We start from the raw sequence: 27,641 nt of genomic DNA, 5'->3' as shown, positions 1-27,641 counted from the left end.
AAGACTGCGTCTTACATACTTTGGACATGTTGTCAGGAGGGATGAGTCCCTGGAGAAGGACATCACGCTTGGCAGAGTACAGGGTCAGCGGAAAAGAGGAAGACCCTCAATGAGGTGGATTGACACAGTGGCTGCAACAATGAGCTCAAGCCTAACAATGATTTTGAGGATGGCTGAGGACCAGGCAGTGTTTCCTTCTGTTGTTCATAGGGTCGCAATGAGTCAGAACAAACTGGAGGGCACCTAACAACAACAACAACAACAACACTGATTAGGCCAAGTGCGAGGAGATTCTGAGATTTTTGAAGAGCCTCTAGGAGTCATCCCAGAGTACAAAATATCCTCTAACCCCAACGGGGGCCTCTGTCTCCCACAGGCCAGTGGCTGGTGGCAGTGGTCTGATGGACAGTATTACTTTGACTGTGGCCAGGTGGTGCTGAGGAAGCCCCCGTCCCCTTCCGGCCTCTTTGTCCTATTTAGTGCTGGACCTGGGGGCCTCTCTTGGGCAGGCGGACTGGTCTTGACTCTGAGGCGAAGGACTGAGCATCTTGGGGCTCTTTATTAGTTTATTTCAGAAGATGGAGCCTGTTTGTCCCTGGGGCCCTTCCCCCTTTTATGGCCTCCAGCCCTTCTTGACAAATTCTAGTGACTGGAGAGAAAACCGCTTTCTACAGCAGATCATTAAAACACCACCATAAACCCAGGGCCATAAAATATTATTTGCTGGGCATAAAAGGGGGTAGATTTTCCCAGAATGACAACCTGGGCCCTGCTTTCTCCTGCTGGGAAAGGCAGTACAGGGATGCAATCGTTCATAAATTCCTTATCTTGCACTCTGTGAAATAGCCTTGTTGGGAGAGCAGGCAAAAGTATTGATTTATTTGTCCCATAGACTGGAGGGCATTTTGAACAAACACAGCATGGCAATGCCTTGCCAGCATGTCTTCGGATGGCTCAATCCCTGAACACGCATCCGTGTGTACACACAGTTTGCAAGGGGGAAACACAGAGTCTCACGGGCTGGAGATCTCTTAACAAAAACCTTTGCAACCGGACAGACCTCTGTTTTACTCATTCCAATTGTCTGCTCATCTCTCAACCACACCAGTTAACACTGGCAGTGGGACTGGGTCTGACAACTGAGCCTGGCTTTCCTGGGCAGCCCTGACTAAAGGCTCAGAGTGGATTTCCAGTTGGCTCCCATCAACAGTCCTTCTAGAAATAATCCTTTTATCCACTCACTTATTCATTCATTCAATCATTCAACAAATGTAATTGAGCACCTACTAAGTGCCAGACACTGTTCTAAGCACTGGGGTTACAGCCAAGAGCAACACAGATCAGGCCATGTAGTCATGGAGCTTACTGCATCCTAATGGGGGATAATCTCAGTACACCCATTATTAATATAATCAGATAAAAGTCCACGATCCTGTATCTGAAGTCCTTAGGACCAGATGGGTTTCAAGTGGGAAATTTTGGGATTTTTTTCAAAGATAAAATGGGGGCATATGACTATTTCATTTGCAACAGTCCCAGTGTGGTCCGGGCTGTACCCAGTAAGCAAACACATTCCCATTTCTTCCACAAAAAGTATGACTATTGACCCCAAGGAGGAAAAATGCAGACCCGAAATGCCCTTGTCATTTCCGGTCCATTGTTGCAGCCAAAGGATTGTGAAGACCTGTTTTCGGAGCTGCTTTTTGTAGGTGAGCAGGTATTTAATGCCAGGTAAGTTTTTTTTTAAGTGCCTGGCACCATGCTAGTTGTGTCCATGATCACCCTGTTTCATTCTCACCTATTTCTCTCTTTTTAAAAGAGGATTCTGAGCACCAAGAGGCTAAACAACTGGTCCAAGTTCTCACAGCCAGAAAGTGACAGAGCTGGGATGGGAACTCTTGCATGGACCCTCCTCCAGGGGTAAGATTGGGAGTCTGCATTCTTCACCACTTACCCCCACCACCTTGTAGGAGATAGAACTGCTGGGGCTGTGTCTACATGAGCAAAGGCAATTGGAGAGAAGCAGGTAATTATCCAGATAATTCAGAATATAGCAATTAAAAAAAAAAAGATCTGTGGTTGAGTAGCTGTGTTTCTGGCCTGGCTGTATGGGTAGAGCAAATTCTCAGGTTACCGATCCCTCTGCAGCAACGTGCTCATCTAGGTGAACTGCCTCGGCCCTGGCACTCCAGTGCAGGGTGATCTCAGCACCTTTGGGGACTCCATTCACAGCTAACTCACTTCGTGCCACCTCTCAGGATGGCTGCATTCAAGTGGGATTCTGTGGAACCCGCCCAGGGGTTTGTGCACTCCCATGTGGCCAGCAGAATCTCAGGCTGGAGCCTCCAGGCTGGAGCCCACTGGCCCTAAGTGGTCAAGGCCTATCCAGGGTTAGGAGAAGGGAGACTCAGGAAGTGAGGGGGGGCGGGATGCCCAAAGGGGAACTTCGGGACCTTGGGTTCCTTTTCTTTAAGGCTGCGCGCATCCCTGGCAAAGAAAGCTAGGCCAGACGGCGCAGGGACATCTCTTGCAGCTCAGGGAAGTCCACACTGCTTTTTGGGTGTACCCAGGGAAGGAGGCCAGGGCTGGGAAGGGGTCCACTCGGCGGCGGCAGGTAAGGATCTCGAAGGGGTTGGGGGGGGCAGGACAGTGCTGAAGGAGCTTCTCCTCTAGCACCCTGTGGTCGTCAGCTGCGGGGCTGATGGGGGGGGGGAAGGGGACAAAACAACCACCGCTCCCAAATACCCAAGCCACAGATTTTGTGCCTTAAGGTCAAGTGCGTGCCAGATGGGCGGCAGAAGTTGAATCTCCTGGGCATGAGGGGCTTCCATGTCAGACGGCTGGCGGCGGGGGGGTGGTGAGGAGAATCAAGAACAAAAATTTTGCTCCAGCGTAAGGCAGTGTTTGGGGGTGGCGCACCACCTCCACACCGGCCCCGTTGGGCTCCCAACAATCGAAACTCTTCTGGCCTGATGCGTCTGGAAGTTCCAGTGCCCGCCCGTATCCCGCTTTTGTCAGACTTTCCAGGCTTCTCACTGAGCGCACCCGCCGAGATCCGTACGACAGGACCACGCGTAGCGCCTGGATACGCTGGGTCGGAGCTGGCTGTGCAATTGCGCACCCCAGTACCCAAACGCCTACCCCATCCCCCAGTCCCGGGGCGGGGCTCAGGGACCCTTCTCCAGGGGGAAGAATGGAGAGGTTCCCCCGGGATTCCACGTCTAGGCAGAAGTCCTCGTGCTGACCCAGTGCGAACGGCTTGGGACAGGCAAGCCAAGAGATCCGCCCGAGAAGTTGGGGTTCAGACTTCTGTGAGTCGGCAGCTTTGGAAGGGGCGCAGGCGGCGGCGTGGCGGGCAGGCAGCCGCTACGTAGCGGACCTCTTTCTCTCCGCAGATGCCTGGGGGATGGGGAGCCCAGAGAAGAGGGTCCAAGGGGGCGTGCACCCCGCCCGCCGGCACCCCCCCAGCACCTCCCCACAAGCCGGTTGTACGGCTTTAAAATCCTGCGGAGTTTGTCATAGGCCGGCCTCAAGACGCATGCGTATAGGCGAAGTTGACTGGGTTTTTTTTTTTTTTCTTCCCCCCCTTCCTTCACTTTCTAGCCGCCTTTCGTACGGCAACTTAAAAAACACACACACACACACACACACACACATTTTCTGAGAACACCAGGGGAAAGAGGAGCCCGGAGAGAGGGAGGGAGAGAGCGCGGCAGTTGGCCAGAAGGGCCGGGGGGTGGGTGGGTGGGTGGGGGACGTGGTCCTCGCTGTCGGTCTGTCTGTCTGCGGGGCACCGGATCTCGTGGAAGGTTGCTGCAAACTCCAAGGCGCCGCCTCCGCCGCCCAGAGTTCGGTTCCGTGCGGCATCTGCCGAGCGAGCTCCCCTCGCCGCCGCCACCGTGCCCGGGACCGCCCGCCAGCCCGCCCGCTCGTTCTCCCGCCCCTCGGGCCCCGGCGCCAAGCGAGGAGGTGGGCAGTCGCGCCGGCCATGGACCGCCGGAGCTGAGCCACAGCCGCGGAGCTCCGAGCCCTCGCCCCTCCCCAGCCCCGCGCTCGCGGTGCCCTGGCTCCTCTTCGCCCTTCGCCCTAGAAAGGCGGGGAAAAGAGGGGGATTAATCCGCAAAGAGAAAGAAGGGGGCGGGGAGGGGGGGGAGCCAGCGTCTCCCCTGGGGCAATCGCCCAGCGTCCCTCGGAACCCACCGCGCGGCAAAACATCCGGGGGCGACTTCCACCCATTTTACGCCCCCTTTTTGCCAAACCCCAAAATGAAAGGACAAAAGTTGGCGTTGACTCTTGCAGCTCCGATGGCGACTTGTGCGTTTTCAGCGGCATCTCCCGGAGAAAAAGGCATGCGCGCCTGATTGTTCGGTGGCCCCAAAGCTGCAGTGGGGGTGTGTGTGTGGCTGTGTGTGTACACAGACGTCCACACACTCACTCGCGGCCGCAGGATCAACGCCTGGAAGCAGACTTTTCGGCCACAGACGCGGAGAGGAGGAGCTGAAGCTCGGGAGGCGTGAGCCGCCGGGAGTTTGCAGAATCCATGGTGTGAATGAACTGGGGGCACCTGGGCGCACGGATCACTTCCCCCTCCCCCGCCGCCGCCCCAGGCCAGAGTGGAATAGTGGGGCATTTTTTTCACCCTCTTGTGAAGAATTTTTTTTTTTATTTGTTGTAAAGTCTTCTGCACAATCACGCCCACATTTGGGGTTGGAAAGTCCTAATTACCGCCGTCGCTGATGGACGTTGGAGAGGGAGCGCCTCGCCGCGGAACAGTCGCCTGCGAGCCCTCCCCAGACCCGCGGCTCACTCCGTGCGCCTCCGGGCCCTGCTCCTGCGGCCGGATCGCAAGCGTCTGCGCCCCCTCCGCTCCCGGGCGCACCTCAGCGCTGCCCCGGCTCGGGCGCCCAGGCCCGGGTTCCAGTGCCCAATTCAGATTTCGTACCCTGCGCCCGCCCGAGGCGTCCGGGAGGAGCCCTACGTCCTGCGCCCGATCGTCCCCCCAGGCTTAACCCCGTCGCTCCACTCGGATTCCTCGGCTGCCCTCGCTCGGGTGGCGACTTCCTCCCCGTACCCCCTCCCCCTCGCCATGAAGGTAGGTGTTCAGTGCTCCGCCGACGCTCGACACTTTTTTTTCCTGTGCTTTTTTTTTTCCTTTTGGAAGTTAGCTGAATTTCCTCACCTCTTCCTATCCCTCCATTTCTCCGACCGCCTTGAAAAGGCTGGAACTCCCGCGTCGCTGGCAGGGACCCCTATTCTTTCGCCTCCCACCCCGCGCGCACTGCCTCTGTGTCCTGGGAGATCTCTTCCCGTCCCACCAACCGTTCCGCAAACCTTTCAAACTTTGGAGCAAATTCATCCTGAGAAAAAGTCGGGGGAGAGCGACAGAAAAAAACTGAGCGCCGTTCCTTCTACCCTGAGAACCACGAGTGTAATTTACTATGTATATTTCAGTAACAGGATAATGATTCAATTCAACAAATATTTACCGAGCGTCCGCTGCGCAGTAATCAAGAGGGTGTGTGGCCGGGGCTTGGAAAGAGGAAGGGAACTCCTCTGCTGAGAGAGCTAGCAGCCGGACTAGGGGCCGGCTACCCCTGAGCAGCACCCACCTTCATCCCAGCCCAGGCCCGACAGCGGCTCGTCGCGGGTCCGGGAGCCGGAGCGCTGCAGGACCCTGCTGCTTTAAGAGTGCCTGGCTGGGGGCCAGCACGCACCCCGGCGCGGGGATCGGGGTCGCGTTATTAGCATTATTAGCCGCCTCTGGGTGAGCTCAGGAGGTGGTGGCAGTGGCTCTCGTCCTGTCCGCCAGGAGAGAGCACCCCGGCCCCCTGCGCGGCGTCTGCCTTGTCCTTTGGAGACATTTGGGAGAGCGGGTGGGGGCCAGTTTGTGAACTCGTGTTTGTTTTAATTGTCAGTTGTATGTTAAAGCCGAGTCACACACTCCGAAGGTCACTGAGAGTTCACTTTTACAAAAAGTTAACCTTTCTTCCTGCAATGTGAATTGCTATTTTCCAAACAACTTTTCATCTCTCTATCCTCCAAGCCTCGGTTCTTTTTTTCCATATTCCTTGACCTCCCCTATTTTCATTTTCCTAGAGAATAACGTTAGAGTTGGGATTAAAATGTTTCCTAAAAGCAAACAAAACATCCCTTCCACGAAAAAAGGTAAAACAAAACGACAAAAAGACCTGGAGTCCCCGCGGCCCAGTTCTGCTTCCCAATCCCTGTCTGGCGTCGGGGCCCCTTCGCTCTCGTCTTTCTTTAAATGGACATCTTGCTGTTTGGAAGTAACTCGGGGCCTGTGGCAAGATCGCACCTTCTCAGCGCCTGCCCTCCTGCAGACATTCGTACAGTCGCTGCTGAACCAGCCAGATGCGGAGCTTTGGCTTCTAGACAGCCTCTGCTAGGCAACTTTCACCGGGGCAATGCTGGGAACGTACTGCGACGGAGGGGCAGTCGAATATAAGTGTGTCCGACTGTGTGCACCCGTGCCCTGTGGGGGAGGGGTGTAAAGGATCAGTTTTTCTGGTTTTCTGGGCAAACTAGCTTTTTAGGCCCACCCCCTTCTCCCCGAAAGGAGGACCCTCCCCAAACGACCTGGGAGTTCCTTGCCTTCCCCTCCCCTCGCCGGTGCACCCCGGTGCTTAAGGGGTTATTACCCTGAGCGCGGGGCCCTGGTCTGTTCTGGCTGCTTTTTCTTCCACCGCTGTGCGGTGCCGGCTGCCCCCTGTTGGACGCCTCGAGGTAGGACACCTCCCAGTCTCTGTTCCTTGGTGATGACCGCAGCTGCTCGGTTCTCCTTCCCACCTCTGGCTTCCTTCGACCTTCCACACCACTAGGCCCCACTCTCCCAACTGGGCCCCTCGGCAAGCCCCCAGAGGACAAGCTGCACCGCCGCACGGAAGTGGTCGTGGGTCCGACCCAACAAATGAGGCTTGTGCAACTGGATGGAGGGTTGCTTCCTCTTCTCCCTTGCTTAGGAACCGGAGTTATCACCCCAGGATGACTCCTGTCTGGCCCTGGCGCTCTCTCCACAAGAGTGAATTTCACTCTCTGGGTCTCAGTTTCTTGTCTATTAAAAAGTGGGGGTTGAAGTACTCTTTAAATTTTGTTTCTCCATCCATGGGCACTCTGCTCTACCTCTGAACAGAGCTGAGCCTGTGTGGAGAGTTAGGCGTCCAGTGTGAGAAAGTTTAAGTGACATGGTTGGGGTGGGGGTGGGGGGATCCCACGGGGTCTAGGCAGTCGACCTGCAAGGAACAGAAGGGAACCAGGCCATTCTTCCCCCAGAGCTTTCCTGTTTCAGGTCCTGAGTCCGGGGTGGCCGGAGACTGGCCACCTACCATTACACCGATTGGGGTTCATGGAGCTCCCTCCACGATCTCTCTTCGGATACCGCCTTCTCCCCCCACCCCTTGCCTCCCCACGCCCTGTTACTGGGGCACATCCTGGCGACGTGGGGCGGTCACGGATTTCCTGCACCCAGGTGAGCGGCGCTGGGAATGCCAGCTCCTTTGTCTGCTCCCCCAAAACAGACCTCCTACTGGCCTAGGCCTAGTGCTGTGCATCCTTAAGTGTCTCTTTGCCCCCCAATCTCCGCATTCCCCGGGGCTGGAGATCCTGAATTTGTAACTGCAACATAGGCTTTCTCCCGCAAGTTTCTCCAGCTCTTTCCCTACTTTCGGTAGATCAGAGTGAGGAAAACAATTTCGTTTCCACCAAAAGCGAAGATTCTTCCTAGAGTTTCCCATCCTCCTTTTCGCCATCGCGAGCTCAGGTCAAACTCCTTCCTTCCACCTACTTGACTGCCCTCATCTTCTTCCACTCCCCTCGGTTTGCGAGGTCCTGGGCTCTTTGAGCTTAGTGGTAGGGGGTGTCCACATGGAGGGTGGCAGAGCCAGTGGCCGAGGGATGGAGGATCTTCGCCAGCCTTTGCATCATTTGTTTTTAGGGGACATCTCGGAAGACTCGGGTGCTGCAAGGGTTTGTGTGAGTCCTGATGCTCCGTCCCCCCCCCCCCCCCCGACCAGAGTGATGGTCTGCTCTCCTTCCACCGCTCTCTACCCAGTTGATAGAGAAGGACTGGGAGTACCATTAATCCAGCGGGAGAGAGACTAGGGGGCCACAAACGTTTGGCTGTTCTGGGTTGGGAACAAGGCTGGCGAACGCCCAGCCCCCACCTCGCCCCTCCCGTGCGCTTGAACCCCATCGTACACTAGGAACAAACTCCGGCTTCCCTGGGCCCCAAAAGTGTTAGAAAACATTTAGCCTGTTCTTTGGGAAACTGCTTCTGCCCAGAAGTTTTTGTTTTACCGCCGGTGTGCCGGTTTGCCGAGAGGTTTCTTTTCGTGCTGTTTTCGCATCAGATCTCTCGGTGAACAGGCGAGGGTGCTTACCCCTACAGAGGCGGTATTTGTATTATTATTTATTAGTTCGCTGTGGGTTCTTTGAATTTTCCGACCTTGCAGGGCCTTTTATTGGGGGGGGGGGATTACGCGGGAGGTTGGGGCCGGAAGAGGGCCAAGGGGTTTCCCGGCCAGCGCATTCGGGGTTAAGTGGAGAACGATTCCCAAGGCTTTCCTGCCCTATCTCCTTTGGATCACCCCCGGCCTCTTCCCAGCCTGGAGCTGGGGGCACCCAAGTCGCGGAGACCGGATGGCCCCTCTCCCACTTGGCACTGGCTCTGGGAACCGGTGGACTCTCCTTGGGGGCATCGGGCCGGGAGTGAGTTCGGTTTGTGTGGCTTTGCTTCTAACAAAGAGATCCGCTGTAATCCGCCGAATCTGTTATCAATTTCTCCGCTGCGCGCGCCCCGCCCCGCGCGCCCCGCCTGTCGGGAAGCTAGAAAAGTGCGCGCGGCCCGCAGCGATTCGGCCCACCGACTCGGAAGCGCGTCGGAGCGTGTGTGTGCACGCGCGTGAGTGTGTGAATGTGCAGGAGTGTGCATGAGCGTGTGCGCGCCCGTGCTGCTTCGGCCGCCTTTGGGGAGAGTCGACAGTGTAGTCTGGGCCTTGCAGAGTGACTGATCCAGCAGCCCACCCCCTCCCGGGAAGGAAACTTGACACTTTGGGCGGGGGTGGGGAAGGAGACTATGCCTTCGCTCTGCTAAACTGGGGATACCCCAGGTTTCTACTCTCCGGGATGAGCCCCTCGCTTTGCAGCGCTTTGGGAACGAGTGGGCCGCGGGCGCGGAGCCCTGGTTAGCGGGCGCTGGGGACCACATAAGCATTTCCTCTCCGAGGTGTCTGTGCCAAAGGGACCCGTGAGGGGCGGCTCCCAGGGAAAAGCCGCGGCGTTCTCCTGAGCCTCTTCGTGTTTCCACAGCCGCCTCTGTCCTCTTAATCTCTGCCACCGCGCAGATTCCAGCCTGGGCCCTTCCGCTGGTCGCCTGGAGGAGGCTCACCTTTCCTTTGCTGAGGAAAGGGCTCTCTCCGATACTGCAGGCGGCGCGGCGCGGCGCGGCCGGGTTACCCTTGTGAGAGATGTAAAAGCGGATTTTGGAAGCCCGCTTCTCCCACCCGCGCCCACCGCTGTCTCGTGCCTTGGCCGCCTACAGGTGGAGAAGTCACCAGTGGGAACGAAAGGGCGGCGGAAGCTTCCAAGGCTGCCTCCTGCCCCTGAAATTCTTCATGATGTGAACCTTCGGTGCCAGGGCCCTCTGCGCGCTCGACTTCAGGGGCTCAGCCGTGGCACTGGAGCTAGCAAAAGGCTGGCTCTGCCAGGGACTCACCAGCACCAGCCTTGGCCTCGCCCTGCACCCCCAGCTTTCGGAACAGATCAGACCTAGTCTACATAGGGCTGCAGAGGCCTGGATGAAGGGCAGGGTGAAAGTTTCCCAAGCCCAGGTTCACTATGCCGAAATGGCGAAGTAGCCGACACCCCCAGGCTAGGACCAAAGGAAATCGAAGTCCCCTTGGCTCCCAGTCCTCTCCCTTGGCAGCCGCTGCCAGACATGGGTGGAGGCGGGATAGCGAAAAATCAAGGGTTGCGGGGGTGAGTCTTGGGGCCAGGGAAGGGATCCTCTCCGAGGACAGCGGGGCCCAGACCCCCCTTCTTTTTTCTAGGATGCTGTCCCTTCCGTGGGCTGCACCCAGCGGAGACCTCAGGCAGGGGAGGGGACACTGGATTCTCGTTTCTTTTGTTGGGAGAGTGGACCTCTCTCTCTCCTCAGTACCCCCGGTGCCCCCATCTCCTTCTCCCCGCCCCAATCTGGTGGGAGCGCTTCCTAAAGGAAACCCGGACTGCCTTTCCCCATCTGGAAGTGGCTTCTCCCAAATCGGCCCGTAAACTGATTATGAAACATACGATGTTAATTCGGATTCGGAGCTGCATATCCCAGCTGGGCTCTCTGGAGCGCCGGTCCCCGGGGCCTCGCCCCCCACCCCCTGCCCTTCCCTCCCGCGTCCTGCCCCCACCCCCCACCCCGCGCCGGCCACCCCGCCTCCTCCGCAGCAGCGGCGCGCTCCACTCGCCTTCCGCGCTCCTCTTGCCCATGGAATTAATTCCGGCTCCACTTGTTGCTCGGCCCAGGTCGGGGAGAGGACGAGGGTGGCAGCGGGCTCCCGAGTGAATTCCCTAGGAGGGACCGAGTGCAGCGCGAACTAGAGGGGAGCGAGGGGGTGCGGGACGCCAGCGAGCAGGAAGGAGGCAGCGCCTGGCACCGGGGCTTTGACTCGACAACATTGAGACATGTTTGTAATCGCTGACGTGCCCCGCGCTCAGGATCCCAGCGAAATCAGATTTCCTGGTGAGGTTGCGTGGGTGGATTAATTTGGAAAAAGAAACTGCCTATATCTTGCCATCAAAAAACTCACGGAGGAGAAGCGCAGTCAATCAACAGTAAACTTAAGAGACCCGGATGCTTCCGTTGTTTAAACTTGTATCCTTGAGAATTATCTGAGAGGCAATAAACATCTGCTGCTTTCTTCCCTCTCCAGAAGTCGATTGCAATATTAAGCCCAGGAGTTGCTTTGGGAATGGCTGGCAGTGCAATGTCTTCCAAGTTCTTTCTAATGGCTTTGGCCATATTGTTCTCCGTCGCCCAGGTTGTAATAGAAGCCAATTCTTGGTGGTAAGTTCACTATATGTGAATCTTCTTCTTCTTTTTTTTTTTTTTTTAAGATTCCTTTGTATGATGCTGGAATATTTAAAGCAAAATAGTGAGTTCAGGATACATTTATCATATGTATCTATATTAAAAAAACCAGTTTTTATGTATCTATATGGACAGATATATGTATGTAAGAAATTTCTTTTAATTTGCTCCTATGATAATGCTTATCTTAGCTCCTTAGGGAGTTGAAACATAAATCTAGGCCTTTTTCTCTGAGGCCCTTGTTTGGATGTGTACTTGCAGTACATCATATAGGAACAGAAATGCACTTCTTTAATAATTGTAAAGCTATCTATAAAATTTACTTTGTGCCACCTACGGGTAGTAAAAGTGAGTTCCACCTTTTATTTTCTGTCACTTGAGGTTATTAATCTACTGGGTCTGAAGTAGGCAGGGTTCTAGGAAAACAGCTCAACTCTAAGTGGGGAAGTATTTGGACTTGAAATTTGATCAAAGGAAAGTTAACTTAAAGTAGTCCCATGTCCCTAACTGAGGGTTTCTTTTTGCTATGTGCTTTCTAGATAGACTGTAATATATCCGGACGATTATTTTTGATGGTGTTCTGGATATTTTTGCCCTGTAAATGAACAGCATTTTTTTCTGACTGTCGTGACTTCTATTCACCGGATCCCCTGTTTTGGGTCCTTAACAATCACATAAGGAACCCTTTTAAAACGTCCAGAAACATGGTGAATTTTCATCAGTCTACATACTTGTCCCTCTGTTCTCCCACCAGTCAAAAGCAACTGCTATCTTCTAGCCGTGTCGGATTGTGTCTACTTTTGGCATTTGTACGTTTTCAAGGCAGATCAGTCCAATTTACGGGACAAAGTGAGTCACTTTCTCCAATGCCAGAGGCCTGTCCCTGAAATTGCCATTCCCCCTTCTCTGAGTAGATTTTGGAAATATTGGTTCAGGTATATGGTAACAGGGAGTGAAAGCCCTAACCAAGGAGCCAGATGGCGGGATGGGGACTGCACAATACCTCCGTTTTCTCAGTGGAGTTTAAACAGAGGAGTTTTATAAAGCTCTCCTCATACTTTGTCATGAAGACAAGTAGGGGAGAGAAAGCATCTGTGTACTTAAAACCATGTATTGCTGACATGGCTCAGGGGCCCACCTCAAGAGTTCACGTAAATCTTCAATGTATATCTCCCCCCCCCCTTTCCAGGTCGCTAGGTATGAATAACCCTGTTCAGATGTCAGAAGTATATATCATAGGAGCGCAGCCTCTCTGCAGCCAGCTGGCAGGACTTTCTCAAGGACAGAAGAAACTGTGCCACTTGTATCAGGACCACATGCAGTACATTGGAGAAGGCGCGAAGACAGGCATCAAAGAATGCCAGTATCAATTCCGGCATCGAAGGTGGAACTGCAGCACCGTGGATAACACCTCCGTTTTTGGCAGGGTTATGCAGATAGGTAGGAAACCATTTAACATTACAAAAAATTGTGTACATACATATATATGTGTATGTATATGTTTACATGAATGTATACATACTTTTTTTTTATACATACTTTTCTCCTGGAAAAATTCTGTAGTGTTTACTTTCATACTTGATTTTGAGAGTCCCTTCCACCTTGAGTGATAGATTTGGGGATTTTGTCATTATTGCTATTGGTGTTAATTCTGGTCCCCACACCTGATTATAAGTTTTGGTTTTCTTTAACTAAATCAAGAGAGCTGACTCACAGACACCTTCATTTCTCTGAGCACTTAATTTCTGTAAACAGCATTGTGTTTCAAATAGAAGCAGAACACTTATGTTGGTGTCTCAGAAGTGGCTGAGTCATTTATACTCTTTTAAACTTCAAAATCTTTTGACTTTCTGAAATTTCTTAAGCCGCTATTCCAGTGGCCCAAACATCAAGCTGAAAATTATCATCTTTCAGAACACCGAATATGTTGGAAGTGAAAGGAGTTTAATTTTCTTAGCATAGACATTTCCTGAGACTAAAGAGATACACACCTTAAAACCTTTATTTTTAGTTCCAAAGTAATTTTAATTAGAAGTGATATAATTTACATTTTTGATATTGGTAGTTGATACAAAAGCATAGGAGAGGGATCTCAATCTCGAAACTTAATTTTTTTTTTCTTTTAACATATGGCTCACAGTTCAATTCTTGATTTTAAGTAGCTTTGAAGTTGTTACTTGTTTCAGGGAGGTGAGAGCATTAAAACTGGGATAAAGGCAATGATTTTGAAAAATTAGTTTGCCTCTGGTTTGGTTTAATACTATGGGATACCATACTACATGGTGGATGTGGTCCTGTGTGTGTTTTCTAGTGTGAATATTTTAGGTCTCTTTACTTTTATGCAAACAAGCCCTTATAATTAATATGACTGCTGTGACTTCTAAAAAAAGAAGCAATTTATCAAAGCAATTAACTGTTTATAATGACTGCAGATAAAAAGTTGGCTCAGTATCCATCACGGATGGATAAAATGCTTTTTTAAGAAACCTGAAAAGTTCATTCATTGAGAACAAAAAAGAGTTGTCAGAGGATGTCTGAGCCAAGCGGCTTCATAAACTAAAATAATACGGGACTGGAAGCCGTTTCTCTAATTGAATGGGAACATGGTCTGCAGCCTCAGCCTGCAAAGTTTCATAGGGCTTTGTCCTTTCTGTTAATGATTAAAATGTGCTAATGTATGTACTGGGATCTGAATCTAGGAGTTGAGCTTCAGAAACACAGACGTTTTCCCGAATACGGGCCCTGTATGTAGTTAACTGGGGGTGTGGTGGAGGGTTAACTTTCCTGCTTTTTGATATTGTGAGTAAGCTAAGAACTTTTAGTTATATCAGAGTGGTGAGTTGTCAGCTTTCCCCCCTTCATCCCGGCCTTATACATTGCCCCTAAACTGCCTCCTTCTCAAACTCTGGGACTCCCTCTTCCGCATTTGTACGACTTAGCAAAAATCATACACCTCTGATGGTAACCAGGAGGGAAAACAGCAATTGAGACTATATTTCTGTGCAGTCATTTGAACACAGCTTTGATTTAGGATCCTCTTCTCGTCTTCATACTTAGCCTGTTTGGGGCCAAAATGTTCAGAATAAGCTATCATTTGCTAAGTGAAATTGAGTTCTCCTGGAGATTTATTTTAAATGCGGTCCAAGATTCAAAGAGCTTGCTTCCTCGGGGAACAAGCAGGCCTTGGTGCAAAGGCCTGTATTTAATCGTCCCTTACAAGTACACTCCTTGGTCCTCAGCTGTGGTAGTCCTCCTGTCTGGGTTCATGGGAAGTGGGTGGGAGTGTGCTGCCTCCTGATGGCCTCCAAGGAAGCACTCCCAGATCCTATCATCAAGTCAGCTGATGTCTTGGGAAGATGAGAATGCCTGCAGCATCCTCCTTGCCAAGGGTTCCCCGAGCTCCTGGTGTTTCAGAGCTGAAAGCTGATGCTGTGGGTGCCTTCGTGGTGGGACACTGATGGGACCATCTCTTTATTTAAAAGAGTGGCAGAGAGAAGAAAAACCAGGATATATCTTTATGGAAGAGAAACACAGACCGAATCCCAACAGTGGGAAAGTTCCCTTTACTTTTATTTTCTCACTTATGGGTATGTTTGAGGAGAATGAGCTAAGGAAAAATTGAAACCCCTTTGATGCTGAAAGGTGTGTGTGTGTCTACCCAAAAGCACTTAGTTCATGAGGGACATTGAGAGTGATTATTGTCTGTGCAAAGCTGACTATGTAATGGGGCCAGTGTCTGAGAAACTCAGGCTGGTACCTCCCACCCCGTCACAACTCATTTTTCTAAGCTGCCCATTGCCTTGCAGGCACTGTGCACAATCGCTGCTTGAAGGGCCCACTCACTCTTCATTCTGGAAACTTTCTCATTTTTCATCATGCTACCCTTTCCTTCCAGCTTTTGTCCTGTCTCTCTTTGTTTCCATGCTGTGAAAAGATATGTAAAAAGGCACTTTTTTTAGGGGTGTGAGGTCCCAAGTCGATGTAGATTCTACACAGAGGGGGACCTAACTGAATTAGTGATATTGCAGCCAGGCTGACTGTATACACAAGAGTACTTTTCAAACTGACATTTTCCCTGCAGTAACCAATTCGTTCAGAGATTTCTACCAGGTTTGTATTCTGAAGCAAAAAAAAAAAACAAAAAAACCTGAAATGCTCACGATAGACTTAAAAAAAAAAAAGCAACATCATTGCGTTTTATATAAAAGCCCCTTTATGCTCTGTGTACTCAAAGGAGAGTGTCTTATTTGCCTGTTTCCCCAGAGGATGGCTTTATCTCCTCTTCCTTTAGCCACAACCTCTTGGTTCTGTAAGACTCTCAGCCAGGGACACAGCTTTTTCTATACTATCAGTGTTAATCCTCAAATAACTCCCAAGAATCTGTCTGCTCTCCTCATTTCTTTCCACTCCCCCGACTTTCTCTGCCTCTCTCATTCAAGCTAGATAGATGTAACGCCCCACAGGAACTTTCTGGATGCTCTTGCCAACCACCAGCACACTCCTCAAATTATTCATTCTTAAAATGTGAGAGGGTGGGTCTGTGGTAAACTGGAACCGTGGATTGAAGTGTGGAGCAGAAGTCCAGGAAAAGGCGTGCTGCTGGATACTGCCTTGGCATTGCCGTCCTCTTGGAGAATGACCCTCTGGTCAAGGCTGAGTCCATAAGCGCCTGGTGTCTCTTTCCCCCTCCCCCATCACCAAAAATATAATTGTTCCCAAGCTTTTGAAGTAAGAGTAGGAGAAACAGATTCTGGTACAGGGATTTCTGTGTCAGAAGGGGCCTTTGCATCCCAGGCATGCAGTTCAATACCCTTATTTTACAGTCGAGGAAAGTGAGGCCCCCTCACCCCACCCCACAGGCCCAGCTTTGGCTGCCTTGGTGTTAACCCTTTCTCTCTCATAGTACGACTTTTTTGATTAAGGGGCTTCTTGTTACATGTAGAAATGCCCCCAAATTTAAGGTAGTCTCTGCGTGCCTCCATTTTTTTTCTTACAAATAAGGCTGCTATAACTGCTTTACAGAGAGAAATTCCTTACATGTTTGGGAGAAGGAGAAAACTTTTCTTTTTTTCTTTTCCCCTAGATTGTGCTTTTTTCCTTCTTGCAGTCATTCTAACACTTGAGGCAAAGGCTGTCGGGAATTGCAGAAGTGGCATTAAAGAGCAACAGGCTATTTTAAAGTAGACACTCTTATTCTTGAATGAGAAGTATCAGGCCAATCAGCTTGGGATTTAAGAAGAGGCAAGTTTTGTTTATAATTCTCTAGGATACAGTGGAGAACTGTCCTCTTGGAGAGTAAAGACCCTTGTATGTGACAGACTTTGTGTGCTTGATGGAGAGAAAAGGTTACAACTGTCCAAGCAGAGTGGGGCGGCAGGACTAAAGCCAGTGTAAAGCCAGCGTGGCCTCGGGCAGGCAGTGTCTGGGTAAGATCCGGGCCCAAGACTTTCAGAGGCTCTGAGTCTCACCAATTCTGTGGCCGTCATTAAAAATGAAATAATACCCAGTGTTCAAATAAGTGTAAGGAAGTTCACCCAAATTCTGAGTTGTCCCTCAAAGACTCCTCTCTTGTGCATTTTTGGAAATAGGAAGTTTCAAGTGTCTTCACGTGTTTGAACGAGAGAGCGAGAGAACCCATCTAGGACTGTTGAGAATCCTGCCTTAGGCTCTGAAATGTCAGAGCAAAGATACCTGTGATCTGATGCGCCTTTATTTGTTGCTTCTGTGCGTTTTTTGGGTCTCTTTTTGCTACCTGTCAAGGTGGGCCCCCAGCCCTTGTTTCCCCAAGGAGGTCCCTGGGGCAGCAGTGTGGTAGGGAATTTCCCTTGCCCTCCTCCCCCGCAGGGACTGCGCCTCCCAGGAGGGCTCATGGGCTGCTGTGTGTTGGGGCCTCTCTCTGTCCGCCACCAGAAGGGCCCAGAGGTGTGCGTTGCAGGCACACCGAGGCGGGCCCAGGGCTGGTGCGCGGGCGGGCGGGCCGCGCGGTGACCCTGCCTCCTTGCCCGCAGGCAGCCGGGAGACGGCCTTCACGTACGCGGTGAGCGCCGCGGGGGTGGTGAACGCCATGAGCCGGGCGTGCCGCGAGGGCGAGCTGTCCACCTGCGGCTGCAGCCGCGCCGCGCGCCCCAAGGACCTGCCGCGGGACTGGCTATGGGGCGGCTGCGGCGACAACATTGACTACGGCTACCGCTTCGCCAAGGAGTTTGTGGACGCACGAGAGCGGGAGCGCATCCACGCCAAGGGCTCCTACGAGAGTGCCCGCATCCTTATGAATCTGCACAACAATGAAGCGGGCCGCAGGGTGAGTGCCCCCACCCCATCTCTGCCCTCCTACTGCCCTGTGCTTCTGCACCCTGGCTTTGCCCTCCCAGCCACCCCATGTCACTCCACACCTCCCTATTCCTCTCTCTACATCCCTCTGTCCCGCTGTCTGGCTTCTGTTTCTCTCTGTCTCCCGCTCTGTGTCTCCTTTTTGTCTTCTTCCCTGGCTCTCCCTGTTTTTCTTTTCCTGATTCTGTCCTTCCATTCCTCCTGTCCTGTCTCTCCTGTCTCTGTGGCTGTCTCTCTCCCCTCTTCTCTTTCCTCAGTGGCCCCACCCACCCACAGGCCACCCAGGAGAGGACCACACTGGAGAAAGGCCTCCTGGGGAGGAATCCTCCCACCTTGGCCCCCTCCAGCCAAGGTGTCCCAGCAGCTAGCCAAGAAGGGAGATCTTTCTCTGCCTTTGTAACTAGTCCCCAGTGCCGAAGACCAGCAAACTCAGAAATAAGACTCTTACTAACTTTCTCCCTTCTTGGGGAACGTATATGTGGCTGGGGGTAAATCTCTGAGAGGGAGTTATTACTGCAGTGGGTGCCCAGATGAGGAGCCCTCACCCCTGCTTTCAGACCTTATCTCCTCTCCGCTTTTTCCTCCCTGCTTCTCCTTAAGGCATAAGATCACTAACCTGAGGGACTGAGTGTTTTTTTAAAGGATGTTTCTAGGAAAATCACAGCATTTTTAGCATCATGGAATTTCATAGATGTGACCCTCAGGCCAGTCGCAGGGTAACTCTGGAGAGACGAGAATACCCCAGAAGTGCCGGGAGAGGAGCGTCCCGCAGCCACCATGAGCCTTCTGTTCCCGCTCTTTCCTTCCCTGGTGGGGATATGAAAAGCTTCTCCACAATATTTTAAAACACCCATTTTTTTCCTGCGGTTAAATACACGGCACTTTATGGCTGCTTTAAAATGAAGGGGATGAAGGCTTTTCTTAACTTTGGCAGCATCGAAAACCAGGGCCATTATTTTTTCACAGAACCCAGGGTAGGTGCCAGGAACTTTCTGGTTGAAGGCTTCACTCTTCAGTCTTTTGGGGTGAGGAAAAGGGAAGGTAATCACCAAGTGAAACATAGAAGGACTGAGGGAAGCCTTCATACCCTCTGGGCCCATACCCTCATTTTAAAGATTGGGAAACTGAGGCCTAGAGAAGCATGTAATGGGTGTGGAAGAAAATGGGTAGATGTAGTTATGAGTCCAAGCTGCTTTTTTTTTTTTTTATTAAACCAGTGCATCACAGGGAGGCAGGAACTGAGGAGTGAAGCAGTGTAGGCTTTGGAATTAGAGAGATCTAGGTTAATATCTGGAAACCCTGGTGGCGTAGTGGTTAAGTGCTACGGCTGTTAACCAAAAGGTCGGCCATTCAGATCCACCAGGCACACCTTGGAAAGTCTTTGGGGGCAGTTCTGCTCTGACCTATAGGGTTGCTATAAGTCAGAATGGACTCGACAGCAGTGGGTTTGGTTTTTTTGGGGGGGTTAGGTTAATATCTAGCTTTGTCTCTTCATTTTAATCTCTGAACCTCAGTTTCCTCATTAAATGGCAGTGACTACTGCTCAGGGTTATTATGAGGACTAAATGGGATCACGTATTAGGTTGAACCATATGAAACTGTCAGTAATTGACTGTTTTTGACCCATACGATGACAGTTTCATATGGTCCAGCCTAAGGTCCAACAGTAGTTTAGTACCATCCAGTAGTAAGTGCTTGATAATGATCATTTAATCATGAAACATTGTGAAGCAAAGGACATGAAGAACTCCTGGATTATCTAGATGACTCCTGCTAACCTTCTTTCTTCTCACCCTTGATGGTAAACTTTTTGGGAGGACGAAACTGCACATTTTTGCCAGCGCTAATCCGAGGGGTCACATAATTGCTTATGCCCCCACTCTGTCCATCTGCAAACCCAGAGGGAGCATGGCCTCACCTTTCCCTGCCTTCCCACTGCCGTGATACCTGCAGTATGTCTGGACCGTCTCCCTGTGTGGCTGCATGGTGGGGTTGTCAGCCATTCTCCCATAAGGCCTTGCTCTCACCCTCACCAGAGGCACAGTTCTCTACACATGCAAAAGATGTACCCATCGCCATGGACCAGAAGTGACGCCAGTGCAGAGATAGGGCTGACCCTTTTGTACCCCACGCATCCCACCCATCTTTGGGGCTTATTTGACTTCTGTTGTATAGAGAGGAGCCCTGGTGGCGCAGTGGTTAAGAGATTGGCTGCTAAACAAAAGGTCAGCAGTTCAAATCCACGAGCTGCTCCTTGGAAACCCTATGGGGCAGTTCTACTCTGTCCTGTAGGGTCACTATGAGTCCGAATCGACTGGACAGGACACGTAGGGAAATCATTGCAGGCTTGGCAATCAATGGAAGAGGGTCAAGGGATTTCCACGTGGCAAGAGGGAGGGAATTTTGGGGAGTTGAAAAGCATTTTTACTGTTATAATTTCATTTAATGTCTGCAGTTTTAAAAAGAGTTATATGTATGTATATATATGATATACATTGATGATATATTTAGATATATGTGGTTGTATAGTGGTTAAGAGCTTGGCTGCTAACCAAAAGGTCAGTAGTTTGAACCCACCAGCTGCTCCTTGGAAACCCAATGGGGCAGGTCTGCTCTGTCCTGTAGGGTCACTATAAGTTGCAATTGACTATGACAATTGAGGGTTTTTTTTGTTTTGTTTTTTAATATTCAATTTTATAATCAGCCAGTGAACTGAGCTTGGATCCCGGCAGGTGAGGTTACATAGAAGACAGTTTTACCCAGGATAATGGCGGGTGGGGGGAGGGCAGCTGGACTCCATGCCAGGAAATTGTATTAGAATCTCCTCGGGGCATTAGCTTTTTATTTTCTTCAAAGGAGAGCAAAGGTTAAATACATTTGCGAAACCCTTCTTCAGACTAGGCGAGTGCCTGAAACTATGCTGAAGAGAGTACACTGTGGCACCTCTTTTAAGAAAGCCCTTGTGAATCCCTGGGTGGAAGAAGGTAGCTGTTCCAGGTGGACACGGTCTTCTAACTCACCTGGACTCCATGTTCCTGACAAGCTCCTCCAGCATGTCAGCACCACACTGATTCTAGAAGGTCACTGGCATGAGAAACTGTGGGCACTCAGCTATAAATAGACAGCTGCAGACTGCTGGGGACAGTGCTCTGGGGCCAGACCCATGGGCACTGCGTCTGGGAAACCCGAGGTGACCAGGGTGGGAGGGGGCAGGATGAGGACACCATGCCCTTGCCATCCTGGGAAAGTCTAAAACGCAAACCCAACCCATTGCCCTCAAGTGGATTCCTACTCGTAGCTACCCTATAGGACAGAGCAGGCCTGCCCCATAGGGTTTCCAAGACGGTAATCTTCATGGAAGCAGACTTCCACATCTTTCTCCTGCGAAGTGCCTGGTAGGTTCGAACCACCGACTTTTTGGCTAGCCACAGAGCACTTAACCACTTCCCCATCAGACTAGAGTGTTTTATTAAGCACATCCTTGTTCCAAGTGTTTTCCATACATCCCTTAGTTCTTTCTGTGCTCAAGACAATGCTGGGAGGTTGGTAACCATCATGGTCCCCTCTAAAGATAGAAAACAGGGGCTCAGAGAGGTAAAGCCAGTTGCCTGAATTCAGGGGTAGAATCAGGAATAGAACCCATGCCTGGCTTCAGAGTGGGTGCTCTCGGCTTAAGCAGTGGGGGGCTGTGCAGGGAACTGGAGTGAGGTCCACATCAGCTACCCCCACCCCCACCTTTGTCCAGCCATGTGACCCATGCAGACCTCTCTGTGTCCCATGTGGCCCTTTGTAATCCAGTCTGTGACATAGTGTTGCTGAGAGTATTAAATGAGATAAAGAGTGTCAGGGCCCTTATGACAATACCTGGCACACAGCAGTAATACTAATAGTAAGAGAAGATTTGAACCCAGATCCCACCAGTGCTGGACTCCCTCTTAGTCCCACCGATTAACAACTAGGTGCCCTTGGGCAGGGTACTAAGCATGAGTTTGTAGTTCAGCTGCCAGGGTTCAAGTCCTGGCACCCCTGCTTGCCTGAGGTTAGATGAATCACTCACCTCTCTGGACCTCGTTTTCATCTTTGTGAAATGGTCGTGATAATAGCACTTCCCTTCTAGGCTGGTTGTGGGGATTAATTGTGCAGGTAAGAAATTGTGAAAGGTCACTGGGGCAAGTATTGAAGATGTATTAATTGCTGCCAACACTGTTGTTGTTTCTCTGCAAAAAAGAGGCAACTGGAATGATTTTCTTTTTTTCCTGTTCCTACTGAAGCACTAGTTCCAAACCCATTACTGTTGAGTTGACTGTGACTCATAGCGACCTTGTAGGATGGAGTAGAACCAGTGGCTGGTGAATTTGAACTGCTGACCTTTTGGTTAGCAGCCAAGCTCTTAAACCACAGCGCCACCAGGGCTCCCAACAACTATGTAGTTGTTTTTAATTATTATTATTATGTAATAGTGGGAACCAAGAAACAATTTTATAGACCTTTTAAAGAAGGCAGCATAAGACTTCTGGTGGTGGAGAATGAGGAAGAAATAATACAGCCCTAATTTGGAGTCCCTGGGTGGTGCAAATGCACTTGGCTGCCACGCAGAAGGTTGAAGGTTTGAGTCCACCGAGAGACATCTCAATAGAAAGGCGTGGCAATCTACTTCTAAAAAATCAGCCATTGAAAACTCTAAGGAGCACAAACCTACTTTGACCCATATGGGGTAGCCATGAATTGGAATCGACTTGATGGCAACTGGTTTGCCAGTAATTGAGCTGGTGAACGCAGATGCATCTAGAAGATCAAGGAGAGCTTTGTTTGTGTGATCCATGCTTGCCTCTGCTTCCCCCAGGAATTTGTACACTGACTGACCCTGTCTTCTTGCAGACGGTGTACAACCTGGCCGACGTGGCCTGCAAGTGCCACGGGGTGTCCGGCTCCTGCAGCCTCAAGACGTGCTGGCTGCAGCTGGCAGACTTCCGCAAGGTGGGTGATGCCCTGAAGGAGAAGTACGACAGCGCTGCGGCTATGCGGCTCAACAGCCGGGGCAAGTTGGTGCAGGTCAACAGCCGCTTCAACTCGCCCACCACGCAGGACCTGGTTTACATCGACCCCAGCCCCGACTACTGCGTGCGCAATGAGAGCACTGGCTCGCTGGGCACCCAGGGCCGCCTGTGCAACAAGACGTCCGAGGGCATGGATGGCTGTGAGCTCATGTGCTGTGGCCGCGGGTATGACCAGTTCAAGACGGTGCAGACAGAGCGCTGCCACTGCAAGTTCCACTGGTGCTGCTACGTCAAGTGCAAGAAGTGTACGGAGATTGTGGACCAGTTCGTGTGCAAATAGTGGGCACCCACCGCCCGCCCCGCCACCCAGCCCCGCTCCCGGGACCCACTTATTTATAGAAAGTACAGTGATGCTGGTTTTTTGTTTTTAAATATTGATTTTCCCCCAACAATTGCAACCGGAACCTTTTTTTTTTTTTTTTCCTCTTCCCATCTAAGAACTATGTGGTTTATTATTAATGTTATTATTTGGCAATAATGGAGGGTGGGGAGCAAGAAAAGTATTTATTTTGTGGATCTTTTAAAAGGTAGTACAAGACTGCTTTTGATGGTAGAGGGGCAGAGAGAAGTAACACGTGCCCTAACTTAGCTGGGGACCTAGGGGTCATATGGGGTGGGTAGGAGCCGGTCGGAAGAGGGCGGCACAAAGCTACGCAGGGTTCAGCTTCAGTGACCCGGATGGACTGTGAACGCCCTGGTGAGGGTTGAAAGGTCCATGGCGGGGTCTTGAGAAAAAAATAAAATGAGACCCCCTTCCCAGGGGCTGCCTACCTGCTTTTTACATTTTTTTTTTAAATTGTACTTCAAAATGTAGGAGTAAAAGCCTCCTATCCCTCAGAGAAAAAAAAGATCTCTCGTATTTCAACCTTCTCAGATATTCCATTAGCAAGTGGTGCTGTTCTAATAGCTGGGGAAACATGGATTGTAGGGAGGAAAATCCCCAGAAATTTAAACAAACAAAAAAACCCAACCTTAAATCTCCTCTATTAAGACAGTGATTTGAAGCTGTTTTAGGAATTACATTTTCACATCAGAAAAGGATCCTCACCCAGGTGATTCTGGGTATTGGACTTTTTGTTTGCGGGAGAGAAGTTGTCTTGAATATAAAAGAAAATATACTGTCATTTTACCTAGGGATGCTTAGTTAATAAATGATAATAATGAAAATGATACATGAATTCCATTCACAGTTGCGTAGCCCAGACAACCAAGGTAATTGCATGCCATTCAGCCCAGCACTAGAGCAGAAAACCTATTTCAGAGAGAAAAGTGAAACCCGCCCTCAGCACTTGACCCCAAGCCCTCTCTGATTCCTCCGTGTGCCGGGATGCTGGCCACGTTTCCAAACGGCAGCTCTGCTGGGTCCCCTTTGATTGTAGGAGAGGAAATGAAACCTTAGGAGCTCCGCTTGGGAAACAGTTCGCTTCATAGGTTCCCCCCCCCCGCCAAAACATTTATTTTAAGGAGCAGTGGTTTCATGTTTTACTGACACTATGAGGCTGATGGAGTTCACGAGGTGTTGCAGCGTTTCACTGTTACGATCCTGTGTTTAGACTATCCACTCGAGCTTTTCCTGTTATACTGCAGGTGTACCCTAAAACTGTTCCCAGTGTACTTGAACAGTTGCATTATAAGGGGGAAATGTGGTTTAATGGTGCCTGATATCTCAAAGTCTTTTGTATATAACATATATATATATATATATATAAAATATACATATATAAATATAAATATAATTATATCTCAGTGCAGCCGGTGATTTAGATTTAGAGATTACTCTGGGTTATTCCTCTGTCTGGAACATCATCGTCCTTTCTTGCAATCCAATTGGGATTTTTGCCAGAAGTTTTCTCAGTCTTGAGCTTAGGTTGTAGCTCTGATGTGATCGTACGTTGAACACCACGAAGCAGCCTTGTTTCTGAGGGATCTTGAAGGTCTGACTCACTGAAATGCACGTTAGTTCAAAATTTCTTTGCTCCTCCCTGCCCACCCCCTTTTTCTCCAACCTCTATTTCTGTACACTTTTCTGGAGAGGGCATTACTTGTTCACCAGAGACATGGAAATTTACAAGTATTCAAAACTCAGAAGCATTGTTAAATGTTTGTTTTTTTCATACATAGTTCATTCTGCAGGGTGGAAACTGGTGCCTGTTAGGTTTGACAGTCCCTAAGGAAAATCCAAGGAGCCCTGGTGGCAGCATGGTTAAGCGCTTGGCTGCTAACCGAAAGGTCGGCAGTTTGAACTCACCAGCCGCTATGTGGGAGAAAGATGTGACAGTCCGCTTCTGTAAAGATGACAGCCTTGGAAACCCTGTGGGGAAGTTCTGCTCTGTCTTATAGGGTCACTATGAGTCAGAATCAACTTCACAGCAATGGTTTAAGCAAAATTCAGTTCACTAAAGACATAGCTAGTTGTTTGGTTTGATTTCTTTAAGCAAGGACACCTCTTTCCAAAAATTGCCATCAAGAGTGTTTTTATCTCAGACTTACATTGTTCTCAAAGTTTGGGAAGATGTACATCTCCCACAGCTTTCGTAGGCTTGGTGGCGTTCACATCGCCTTAGCTATCTGTGGCTCTTAATTTATTGCACAAGGATATTCACGTCCCCTCAGTTGCATTGAATTGCAAGCAAAAGATCTTGAAATTAAAAAGCACTAATTAGTCTGAAATGTCACTTTTTTGGTTTTTATTATACAAAAACCATGAAGTAATTTTTTTGTTTGCTAAGTCAGATTTTGTTTCTTTTTAGTGATTCATGTTTGTGAAGAGAGCTGATTTTAACAATCCTAGCTTTTAAAAGAAACTATTTAATGTAAAATATACTACTTGTCATTCAGATACTATGTATATCTTCTATGGCCTTTATTCTGGACTTCTAATGTACATATTTCTGTCTCGCGTGATTTGTATATTTCACTGGTTTAAAAAACACACATCGAAAGGCTTATGCCAAATGGAAGATAGAATATAAAATAAAACCTTACTTGTATATTGGTAAGTGGTTTCAGTTGTCCTTCAGATAATTCATGTGGAGACTTTTGGAGGAAGCATGAGGGATAGTTTAGGGTGACTACATGTCAAAATAACAGAGGAGTGGAGACTTTTACCAAAACCAAACTGTATTTGGAAGCTTCAAAAGATTTCTATGTGTAACGGAACAAAAGGAGAATTCTCTTTTCCTATATGTGTTCCCCCCATAAAGAAATCAAGCAGATGGTTTAAAGCTGGTTACAAGATTGCTCACATTCTTTTAGCATTATGCATGTAACTTAATTGTTTTAGAGCGTGTTCCTGTTGTAACAGCCAGAGAAGAACCGAAAAGGCACATCCTTTTATCCATGACCAGATTTTTGTCCCCCCAGAAAATGTATCTTTGTGTTTACTACTGCAACTGTTGCACCTCTCTGTGTGAATTTTCTGCGGACCACGTGTGGTGTCCCCGTGCCGCTTAAAAGCAGGTTTATGAAAAACAAGCCTCAGCCTGTGGAGGATGAAAACTCATTGCAAACTAAAGGTTCGTTGTGTTAAGTGCAATTAATATGAAAATGTACAGCGAAATATGTCCGGAGCTGCCCAGATTGATACGTTAGCCCTTCTTTTTCTTTTCGGATAAACGTGTAACGTATTGAAACCTTTTAAGGATGCCAAGAATGCATTATTCCACAAAAAAACAGTAGACCAACCTATAGAGTGTTTAAAATAGCATTTCTGGGCAAATGCAAACTCTTGTGGGTTCTAGGGCTCACATCTGTTTCAGTTTTTCCTCAGTTGTGTATTGACCAGTGTTCTTTATTGCAAAAACATATACTAGGTTTAGGAGTGTCAGCATTTTTTTTTTCCTTCTTATCCTGGAGTGCATTCAAGATCTTCCCAATACAGGAAAATTAACAAAAATTTATGTATAGGCAGCAGCAAACAGAGCTGTATTCAAAATAGTCATTATGGGCTCGAGGAAAGGGGAGACTCTTAAGTTTTAGTCCAGTTTATCTGTTCAGTTCTTGAGTTTCTCACCTCCTGAGACTGGCAGTATGTGTGTTTCAGTAGCCTACCCAAAGCCTTTTCTTATACGATTTTGCCAATACCAGTGTTCAATTTGTTTTTGCAAAACATAGTCACTGGAATTATCAAGTGTGAAGTTTTGTGGGGTGGTGGTGGTACATGCCGTCGGGTCACTTCCGACTCATAGTGACACAGTGAACAACAGAACGAAACACTGCCTGGTCCTTCATCATCCTCGTAATTGTTATATTTGAGCCCATTGTTGCAGCCACTGTGTCATTTTATCTCATTGAGGGTCTTCCTCTTTGTCCCTGACCCTCTGCTTTGCCAAGCATGATATCCTTCTCCAGGGACTGGTCCCTCCTGATAACATGTGCAAAGTATGTGAGCAAATTCTCACCATCTTTCCTTGTAAGGAGCATTCTGGCTGTACTTCTTCCAAGACAGACTTGTTTGTCCTCTGTTAGTCCATGATATATTCAATATACTTTGCCAACACCGTAATTCAAAGGTATCAATTCTTCTTTGGTCTTCCTTATTCACAGTGGGATAAGTCCTCCAAAGGAGAGACTGGTACTGGCTGACTTGCAGAGATCATTAGCAAGAACCGTCCCCAAAGACTAAGTGGTCCATAGTATGAATATAGAGAGAAATCAATTGATAGAAAGAATTATAACTTGAAGCATATATTTAATACAAACATGTACCAAGGCACAGGTCAAAAATGTTGCATTATCCCTGTAAAGTATACTTTAAAAATTTTTAAAGTTTTTTCTAGTCTCCCCTCTTGATGGAACAGTGAAAAAACCAGATGCCATGCTTTGAAAGTAAGACGGTGAAATGAATTTTTCATTCAGGAAACATTCAGAAGCACAGGAATTAAAACTTAGAAAGGGCATCTTCTGCTTTACTTGTTCCCATGAACTTGACATCTAGATCAATGATTATTGAATATTTCAGTGAAACATCATCTTGTTAACCAACTTAAGGGAGTGCATGTAGAATGATTAAAGGTTGCTATGATTTTTTTTAACTGTATTATTTGAGTCTAGAAAATTTAATTAAAATACTGTCCCAGTATGTTAAAAACAGAGAAGGAACAGAGGAAAATTGTCTTTTAGACCGTTTTTATATGCGGTGTACAATTTGCTGGGCTAGA

The 27,641-nt window shown here is 49.3% G+C and overlaps 1 protein-coding gene across 6 annotated transcripts; it reads left to right on the top strand.

Moving 5' to 3' along the window:
* Positions 1 to 1,963: 1,963 nt before the first annotated feature.
* Positions 1,964 to 27,641, top strand: WNT5A (Wnt family member 5A). 6 transcript variants are annotated; one of them, XM_049862975.1, is made up of 5 exons: positions 1,964 to 2,026; positions 10,938 to 11,071; positions 12,285 to 12,535; positions 17,104 to 17,396; positions 22,304 to 27,641. In XM_049862975.1, exons 2-5 carry the CDS (start codon positions 10,977 to 10,979, stop codon positions 22,760 to 22,762), a joined length of 1,098 nt encoding a protein of 365 aa, XP_049718932.1. In that variant the 5' UTR covers positions 1,964 to 2,026; positions 10,938 to 10,976; the 3' UTR covers positions 22,763 to 27,641. The 6 variants fall into 6 exon arrangements, with proteins under 6 accessions (XP_049718932.1, XP_049718934.1, XP_049718933.1 ...); XM_049862977.1 differs by lacking the exon at positions 1,964 to 2,026 and adding an exon at positions 2,486 to 2,614; XM_049862976.1 differs by lacking the exon at positions 1,964 to 2,026 and adding an exon at positions 3,779 to 3,969.

This window comes from Elephas maximus, chromosome 20 (genome assembly GCF_024166365.1).
Source record: "Elephas maximus indicus isolate mEleMax1 chromosome 20, mEleMax1 primary haplotype, whole genome shotgun sequence".
NCBI classification, from domain to species: Eukaryota; Metazoa; Chordata; class Mammalia; order Proboscidea; family Elephantidae; genus Elephas; species Elephas maximus.
The sequence above is the reverse complement of the archived record's forward strand: the minus strand, read 5'-3'. Positions and strand labels throughout refer to the sequence as shown.

Coding starts and splice junctions, on each gene's coding strand:
- WNT5A (XM_049862973.1), top strand. CDS start 8,656: ATGGCCCCTCTCCCACTTGGCACTGGCTCTGGGAACCGGTGGACTCTC. Junction 11,072..12,284: donor ATAGAAGCCAATTCTTGGTG/GTAAGTTCACTA, acceptor CCCCCTTTCCAG/GTCGCTAGGTATGAATAACC. Junction 12,536..17,103: donor TGGCAGGGTTATGCAGATAG/GTAGGAAACCAT, acceptor CCTTGCCCGCAG/GCAGCCGGGAGACGGCCTTC.